The sequence below is a fragment of the Rhinolophus sinicus genome, chromosome 4 (assembly GCF_057876585.1).
Source record: "Rhinolophus sinicus isolate RSI-liver-muscle chromosome 4, RSI-T2T, whole genome shotgun sequence".
In the NCBI taxonomy this organism is placed as follows: Eukaryota; Metazoa; Chordata; class Mammalia; order Chiroptera; family Rhinolophidae; genus Rhinolophus; species Rhinolophus sinicus.
The window spans coordinates 18,645,325-18,654,505 of NC_142504.1; the positions used below are offsets into that span (position 1 = coordinate 18,645,325).

The window sequence follows — 9,181 nt, forward strand, 5'->3', positions numbered from 1 at the left end:
AAACTGAAGAAGATACAAATAAATGCAAGCATATACCATGCCCATGGATACAAAGAATTAACACAGTTAAAATGTTCATATTACCCAAAGCAATCTAAAAATTCAATGCAACCCCTATCAAAATACTAATGGCATTTTTCACCGAACTAGAACAAATACTCCTAAAATTTATATAGAACCACAAAAGACTCTGAATAGTCACAGCAATCTTGAGAAAGAAGAACAAAGTTAGAGGTATCATGCTACCTGATGTCAAATTATACCACAAGGCTATAATAATCAAAATAGCATGGCACTGGCGGAAAAACAGAGACATAGATCAATGAAACAAAAAAGAGAGCCAAGAAATTAACCCTCACCTATATGGTCAATTAATCTATGACAAAGGAGGCAAGAATATACAATGGGGTAAAGACAGTCTCCTCAATAAATGGTGTTGGAAAAACTGGATAGATACATTCAAAAAAATTGAAACTAGACCACTTTTTTACACCATATACAAGATAAACTCAAAAGTGATTAAAGAGTTAAATGTAAGACCTGAAACCATAAAACCCCTAGAAGAAAATATAGGCAGCAAAAGCTGACATTGTTCTTAGTGATATTTTTGGATATGTCTCCTTGGGCAAGAGAAATAAAAGATAAAATAAACAAATGTGGCTATATCAAACTAAAAAGTTTTTGCATAGCAAAGGAAGCTATCAATAAAACAAAAAGACAACCTACTAAATGGGAGAAGATATTCGCCAATGATACATCCGATAAGGGGTTAATATGTAAACTATATAAGGAACACCTGCAACTTAACACCAAAAAGACAAACAATCCAATTTAAAAATGGGCAGAGGAAGGGCAACCAGTTAGCTCAGTTGGTTAGTGCATGACGCTCGTAATACCAGGGTTGCCAGTTCAATCCCTGCATGGGCCACTGTAAGCTGCACCCTCCACAACTAGATTGAAACAACTACTTGACTTGGAGCTGATGGATCCTGGAAAAACATACTGAAAATAAATAAAAATTAAAAAAAAAGGGTGGGGGGCAGAGGACCTGAATAGATATTTTCTTCACAGAGGACTTATAGCTGGCCAATAGACATGAAAAGATGCTCAACATCACTAATCATCAGAGAAATGCAAATTAAAACCACAATGAGATATCACCTCACATCTGTCAGAATGGCTATCAATAAAAAATCAACAAATAACAAGTGTTGGTAAGGATGTAGAGAAAAGGGAACCCTTGTGCACTGTTGCTGGGATTGCCAAATGGTACAGCCACTATGGAAAACAGTATGGAGGCTCCTTAAAAAATTAAAAATGAATTACCATATGACCCAGTAATCCCACTTCTGGGTATTTACCCAAACAAATCCAAAACACTAATTCAAAAAGATATATGCATCGCTATGTTCATTGCAGCATTATTTACAATGGACAAGATATGGAAGCAACCTAAGTGTCCATCAACAGACAAATGGATAAAGGAGATGTGGTACATATATGCAATGGAATATTACTCAGCCGTAAAAAAAAGAATGAAATCTTACCATTTGCAACTATATGAATGGACCTAGAGGGCATTATGCTAAGTAAAATAAGTCAGACAGAAAAAGACAAATACCATATGATTTCACTTACACGTGGAATCTAAAAAACAAAATCAATGAACAAACAAAACAGAAACGGACTCATAGATACAGAGAACAAACTGATGTTTGCCAGGTGGGATGGGAGTTGGGGGACAGGGTGAAAAAGGTGAAGGGATTAAAAATAAAAACTGGCAGTTACAAAATAGTCACGGGATGTAAAGTACGGCATAGAGAATACAGTCAAAAACATTGAAATAACTATGTGTGGTGTCATATGGGTAAATTGGTACTAGATTTATTGGGAAGATCACTTTGTAAGCTACAGAAATGTCTAACTACTATATTGTATACCTGAAACTAATATAATACTGAATATCAATAGTAACTGAAAAATAAAAAAGTTTAAAAAAATAAATAAATGCTTGGATTATGAAAGAAAGGAAGAAAGAAAGAAAGAAAGAAAGAAAGAAAGAAAGAAAGAAAGAAAGAAAGAAAGAAAGAAAGAAAGAAAGAAAGAAAGGAGGAAAGGAACCAAATCATCCTTCCTTTCTGACTTGATAAGCTTTCACAGTTATTGTTTCTATCAAGATCTGGATCAATATAATACACAATTAAAGAAATAACTACGTGACATTTTAAATACTGTTGCTAAATATAATTATATAACACAGTTACTAATAATAACATATGGAGACACACGACGTCTAGGGGCAGATCGAGAGTTCAATTTTAGACACGATAGATTTGAGATGTCCATTATACATCAAGTGGCCATGTTCAGAACAAAGAGGGATGTCTAATCTCAGCGTTCAGAGAGAGATCAAAGCTGGAAGGGAGAAGTGTGAGAGACCGAGCACATCAGCATGAATTACTGTTAATCCGTGTATATCTGAGTCAGATTCCAAAATCTATTCAACATTGAATATACAGTAAGTGAGATCTTTTAAATGAGAAAAAAAAAATCTGAAGTCACAAATGACTTTCCCCACCCAACACTAGAAAATTCAACTGAGTCACCAATTCACCAATCATTGCACTCAATGTTTTTCTTGTTAACGTACAAATCACACAGAAAGTCAGAAGTTGATTATCTTGGAATGCAAGTCATAACTGACTGCTGACATCCCTTTTGACTCCAAAACTTCCAAATTAAGCCTGCCCTGATAAAAACCTTCATTGACCATGCATTACAACTATCATCTTCCAATAAATACATGAATTTAGGTTTGCTGGCAACCATCTGAAAAAGTTACCTGGCTATTTATTTTCTAATCAGCCACTCCAGCCTTGTTTCTTCCCATCCTCCAGCTCTGGTTCCCCAATCTAGTTACATTAGTTTACTCCTTTTTAAAAAAGGAACCTGCATTTCCTCGCCTCTGTTCCTTTGCAGTGCTTCCTCCTCTGGTCAGAATGCCCTTCCTCCATCTTCTACACCTAGCTATCTCCTTATTGTCCTTCAGCACTATGGGGACCAAATAATTTACCACACGACTGTGCATGCTTTTGACAGCCAGAAGGAACACTAAAAATTACTAGCTCTAATAACTAATAACTGATCTGTAACAGGTGCAAACCAAAAATGCCCCAGGCAAACCGAGACCTATGATGACCCTATTCAAGACTCCCACCTTCCCTGCCAAACCTCCAGATGTGGGAAGATGCCAGCAGGCTCGCTGCTAAAACCCCTAGGGTAGTCCTGCCTACTATGTCCTAACTCCATTGCCTTAGCTGTCTGCCTCCGTAACTAGACTGCACGCCTTCTGAGGGCAAAACTAATCGCACCGCTAATTGCAAGGTGTGTCCAGTCACTAGCACCAAGTAGGTACTTAATAAATATGAATTAAATGAACAAATAACCACCATGAGCTTATTAGCATAAAATTCCCCATGTTCTTTTCATGTAAATATCACACAAAAAAATCAAATGGAGATAGCAGAGATTATACACCAAATGCCTTTTCTCTAAATATCTTGAAGTTTCAGTACTTTGTCTATTCTAAGAACAGGATATCCATTAGCCCTTATTAAACCTCCATTCATTTAACAAGTCTTTACTGAGCTCCTACTATGTGTCAGGCAATGCCTTGGGTGTTTAGGACACATCAGTGAGCAGAACAAAGATTCAGGGCTCAGACTAGTGTAAAAGCAAGTGAGGCACACATCTTGGGAAAAAAATATAAGAGGGCACCAAAAAACTCAGTAATCAAGATGAATAATAGTCTAAAATATTTTAAAGTCAAAATGAATGCAAAAAAGATTCACAGTGAACAAAATTATCAACACTTTTTCAATAAAGATAGGATTGGTATTACTGACTTTTCGAGTCAAACTCCAATATGACTTGGCATGGCACTGTTGATGATCCTAATTTTATGGAAAGTGTTGGGTTTTGTTGCATTAATTTTGATTGTAAATACTGCATTTAAACATTATTTATGTTGATTACTGAGTTATTTTTGTTCTACCCACCCCACCATGAATTTTACTCCTCAAGTAGGTGCCTCACTTGCCTGACTTTGATCCTTGCCCTCAAACATCCCTGCTCTTCTGGAGACTTCACTGAACAGAGATATTTGAGCAAAAAGACTTGAAAAATATAAAGGGATTGGCTGAGTGGATTCTGGGGAAGATAAAGAAAGAGCAAAGGACCTGGAGTAGCAGCGTGCCTGAAGCAACGGGCCAGCAAGAGGCCATGAGTTAGCAAGTGAGATAAACTGGGAGAGTCGAGGAGGGAGATCACCAGGGCTTTCACATCCTTGAACAAGCGTAAGAATCATCTGAAGGTCCTGATGCAGTAACTTGGGGGTGGGGCCTGAGAGTCTATAGTTCTAAGAAGTGTCCAGGTAATGCTGATACTGCGTATTCTCAGGAAGCAACAATGCGAAGTCTAGACCACTATATGCACCTGGGCCCTTATTCGGAGTGAAAGGAGGGCCAGTGCAGGGTCTGAGCAGAGAACTGACACGTTCTGACTCATGTTTCAACAAGGATCACTCCGGCGGCTGTGTTGGGAATAGGCTCTAGATGCACATAGAAGCAGGAAGACCAATAAGGAGACTAAAGCAGTAACACAGGAGAGAGATAATGGTGAACTGGACCAGAGTGGCAGCAGTGGAAGGTGAAGGACGCTGATTCTGGATATATTTTGAAGGTTGAATTTGCATGATTTCCTGCATGTTCCGCCTTCAAAATATATCAGGGCTGACTCGGAAGTGTTCTGGCTTGAGCTATTAGAAGGATAGAGTTGACATCCACAATTATGGGGATAACTACAAGTAACGCAGGTTGGGGAAGATGAGTTCAACACTGGACAAGATGTCTATTACACATCAAGTGAGACTGGCAGGAAGGCAGGTGGATCTCCAAGTCTGGAATTCGGGAGAGAGATCTTGGCGAGAGAGCGAAGTTTGGGAGTATCTTGCATATCATCATAAACCACTGTCACTCAGCCTGTTCTGTGAGCTGTAATGAATGCTAAGCAAAGGCAATCCTTGGAAACTTTACCCTAAAAATCTATAGCCAGGCCTTAAGGCCTCATTCACACCGAATTTAAACCTTGCCCATAAATAAACCCAAGGGACATCATAAGGGTGATAGCTTCACTTTGTTTTTTCTTCCCAATACTTATATCCTAGAGCATAATTAAGTGAGAATCTTCCAAACCACTTACATTCCTGAGGTTCTGGAGGTTTTATACCTTCTATTAATGTACTCATTAACAGCTTACTTTTTCATTTAAATCTTTTTTCATAGTGCTATGCATTGAGATTGAGATAAAATCAGAGAAAGGTCAAAGGAACTGGAGTTGTGTACCTTCCGTTGCCAGACACAGATGGTAGAGCAAGAACACCCATGACGAGTGCAGCCTTGCCCTACCATGCCCAGCTCACGGCAGTCTGGATGTGAATGGCCAAAAGTCACTCACATTTCACGTGAAATCCTTTCATCAGATTCAGTACAATAAAAATTTCTTAAACACCTGCGATATACCCCAAACTATTTCAGGTATAGAAGATAGAAAACTCTCTTCTTAGTGTCTTCTAAAATCAGCGAAAACCAAGTACATTTCACAGGAAGGGAGGGAAACTGAGGTAAGGTACTGATGTTGGGAGTGAAAACCCAAAGACAGCAAGAAAATACCTCCTTTCATAAAGACAGCAAAAGAGACCTGGGAAGTAGAAGTGAAAGATTGGCAGATCATTAGTAATAAATATGTTGGCAATTATTTCTACCTTAAGTTTTGGCCTGGTCAGGACTGTATTGATTATAGTTATCTGATTTACTGATATCTAACCCAGCGGTTCCCAAAGTTTGGGGCACAGGAGAATCACCTGGGGATCTTGAACAGCTACTGCCCCCTGGCTCCCACTAGACTCTATAGACATTGATTGAATTTGAGGTGTGGCATGGATAGGAACTGGTGGTTCTAAGGTTCATCAAAGTTTGAAAACTACTGCTCTGGTTCCATTGACGCTGGTCATTTAGTATGCTGTTCTTCAAAGCTGGTCCTTGAACAAACAGCTTCAGCATCAGGTTAGAAATGCTATCAGCCCCACTCCAGACCTACTGAATCAGCCTGCCTTTAACAAAATCCCCAGGAGGTACTAATGCACATTAAAGTGCCAGGAGCATTGGTTTAGGAAGCATTTCTCTGATTTAAGGGGAGAAAAAGAGGACTTTCAGGGTAACCATTTCAGCACAACTTTATTTCCATTACTATTCCCACTATCTGTCATAAGGGACACTTACTAGATTGGTGAGAAAGTAATTGCAGTTTAAAGGTTAAAAATAAATGCAAAAAACGCGATTACTTTCGCACCAAACTAATAGAAACTAACAGGAATCTGAAAAACTGATTTTTCAAAACCCTTTCCAAAGTATCAGTTTATTTCTACTCTGAATGTGAAGTTTAAAATTTACAGCTTAAGTACAAGAGTCTATTCAATTCAAGCTTTTTATTTACTTCCATTGTTTAGAAAGAGGAAAAAGATCCTACAAATTACCACCTGTTGAATATTAGCATCAGAAAGTCTCAGCTCATTTCAGGAACAGTCTAAATATTATCACGCTCCATTCACCTGGCTTTTACATTCTTTTTAAAAACTAGACAGTTGTCATTGTCACCCCAATAAACTTTAAAAAAAAAAAAGAGAGACAGGTTAATGGCAAAATGACTATAGTTATTGCCTATGTACATAAGGGGTTTCCATAAGATTATGAGACTCCAGGACAGACAGGGCAAGTAAGGTTTATATGTTATCTTGAGCTAAGAAGGGCAGGGGGCGGAGGGGGAAGCTTCAAAGGGTAGGAAAGCAATTCACATGGAGATATAAAAGCAAGCGTTTGCTAAACAAATGTTTGCTGGCCAACTTTAACAATGGGACCCAGAGAGGACTTGGATCAAATGGGCCTCTTGCTAGGTTCCTCCCTGTCTATCATATCTAGTTCATATTAAATTATAGGTATCTATGATAATAGCTCCCTTCCTGGAGGAGAAAAAAAAAATAGGGCATTGTCCCAAGTAACTCCAAGTATCATAGAGATAAATGAAAGATTCAAATATTAAAGATAGACTGGTACCTCGTCTAGGAAGGCAGTTACGTGTCCAAGAGATGAGGTGGGTAACTCTCCAAATAAAACCGTTTGAGAGAAATCATTTATTCCAATCCTTTCAGTAACCTTCTTGGCAATATAAACAAGTTTACGTTTTGCATCTCTTGGAATCTGAAACAAGAACAAGGTTATTAGTTTAAGTCCACAACAGAGTTTCCGTTTAACAAGTAGGATTTGCTGTATCTTAACTTGTGGCTGGGCTGCTAGCAGGAGGAACAAAACCCGGTACTGACAATTTTTTATTTAATTAGTTACAATTAAGAAAGTAGCAAAACAAAAAAATTTCAAAACTCACAAAACCCGAAGGCAAGCTCCTGTTATTCTCTTTCTTCTCTGGGATCCTACTTCCCAACTATTGTAACGACCACACCTAATGATGACAGTAACATTTTACATTACTGGGACACTGCACGACCCAACGATTGTAAATCTTGCTCCCAACTTTTCACACTCGAAAAACGCTAAATGCCAGGGCTGTACTTGTGGGTGATACATTAACCTTCAAGGCGACAAGCAGTCTAAATTTTTAAAAAGGAGAAAAGAAAAGAGGACTGGAGGGAAGGAGGGAAGAAAGCACTGCCCACCACAAAGGCTGGAAACACCGTGTTGCACAGATTACCGCGGCACTTGTTTTTTGAGGACTAAGTATTTTTCGCTGGGATGAAGTGTGGTTAACAGGCAGTCAGACAGATTACGCGACAAGCTATTTGGGCTCTGCCAAATACACTTTTTTATGGATGTGGCTCCAGAGTGACCCAAAAGCGACTGAAACGGAAGTGATCTGGCACAGAACCCACCTTGCGTCTAACGCCCAGGCAGCTGAAGGAATCTCTGCTTGTCCTGCTTTATCTGGATCCAGCAAACTAGAAGGCTGACCTTTGAGAAAACCAGGCACAGCCGCCTAACTGCACAGTGGGCGCACGTGGGGGATTCTGCCCACTCCAGGGCAGACTTCAAAGAAAGTTTTTTTAAAGCGCCCGAGTGCGTGCCCCGCGGAGGTCCCTCACCCACTACCCCGAGGAGGCGCAACTGGCCTGTCCCCGCCGGAGTATCCATTATGTGCGTGCGGGTCCCCTTGCCAGTCACTCCTTACCTCCCTGGAGGCCGCAAGTCTCCCCGCGGCGGCGACGCTGAACACAAGGCAAGCGGGGCTAGGGTTCTCCAGAAAGTCCCCCAGCACCTGCCGGTTGTCCTCGCTTTCCAAATACTGGCTCCATTTCTCCGGCGGGAGCCCCAGCATCTGCTCCAGGCGGCCGGCGAGGAAGCGCACGCGCGCGTCTTGGGCGAAACTCCGTGCTCTCCTGGCGGCCGCCTCCTCCTCTTCTTCCTCTTCCTCTTCCTCCAGCTCCAGCACGCCCGCCGCCTCCAGGCTGGCGCCCGGGGTTAGGCGAAGGGTCGGAACTTCGCGGATGCCTCGCGCCCCCCGACTTGCCACCTGGGCTGCCATCGGGCAAGTCCGAGGAAACGCGGCGCTGGCCGGCTCCGCGCGCGCCCCTGCCCAGCCCCGGGTGGGCGAGGACACCCCTCCGCGCGCGCGCTCCGGGAGACTCCCACCTCCTCCGGCGATCGCAGTGAGCACGGCCGCTCTTGCTCACCGCGGCTACTTGGCAGGCGGCGTCCGAGCGCACTGCGCGCCCAGCCGAGGAGGCGCGCGGGTCCAGGACGAGCTGCGCGTCCTGTTTCCCAGGGGACGGAGTCCCCGCCCTGGCCCGCTGTGGGCGGAGCGCAGAGTGGAGCTACCTCCAGGCTCTGCACCCCAAACCCGACCAGGGAGCGGAGTGACCTCGGCGGGTCTGTGCCACTCGGTGGGCCCCCTCCATTGCCCTCCGGCTACTCGCCCCCCCGGACGTCTCCGTGGGGCCCCCAGAAAAATCACAGGCCAGAACTGATTTACTGCTGTGGTTTAAGCAGTACCGTCTTGGGTCGAGCTCCGCGCTAAACCCTTCACCTTGATTATTTCATGTAATTCCCAGGAAGGC

General features: G+C 42.2%; 1 protein-coding gene across 1 annotated transcript in view; it reads right to left on the reverse strand.

Moving 5' to 3' along the window:
• The window catches only part of DNAH11 (dynein axonemal heavy chain 11), a 287,546-nt gene extending 278,708 nt beyond the window's left edge, over positions 1-8,838 (reverse strand). The window contains exons 1-2 of the mRNA XM_088797701.1: positions 8,296-8,838; positions 7,170-7,313 (exon numbers count right to left, since the gene is read on the reverse strand). Of these exons, the coding sequence (XP_088653827.1) occupies positions 7,170-7,313; positions 8,296-8,649 (498 nt within the window). The 5' untranslated portion in view covers positions 8,650-8,838. The remainder of the gene's footprint in view (positions 1-7,169; positions 7,314-8,295) is intronic.
• Positions 8,839-9,181: the final 343 nt, after the last annotated feature.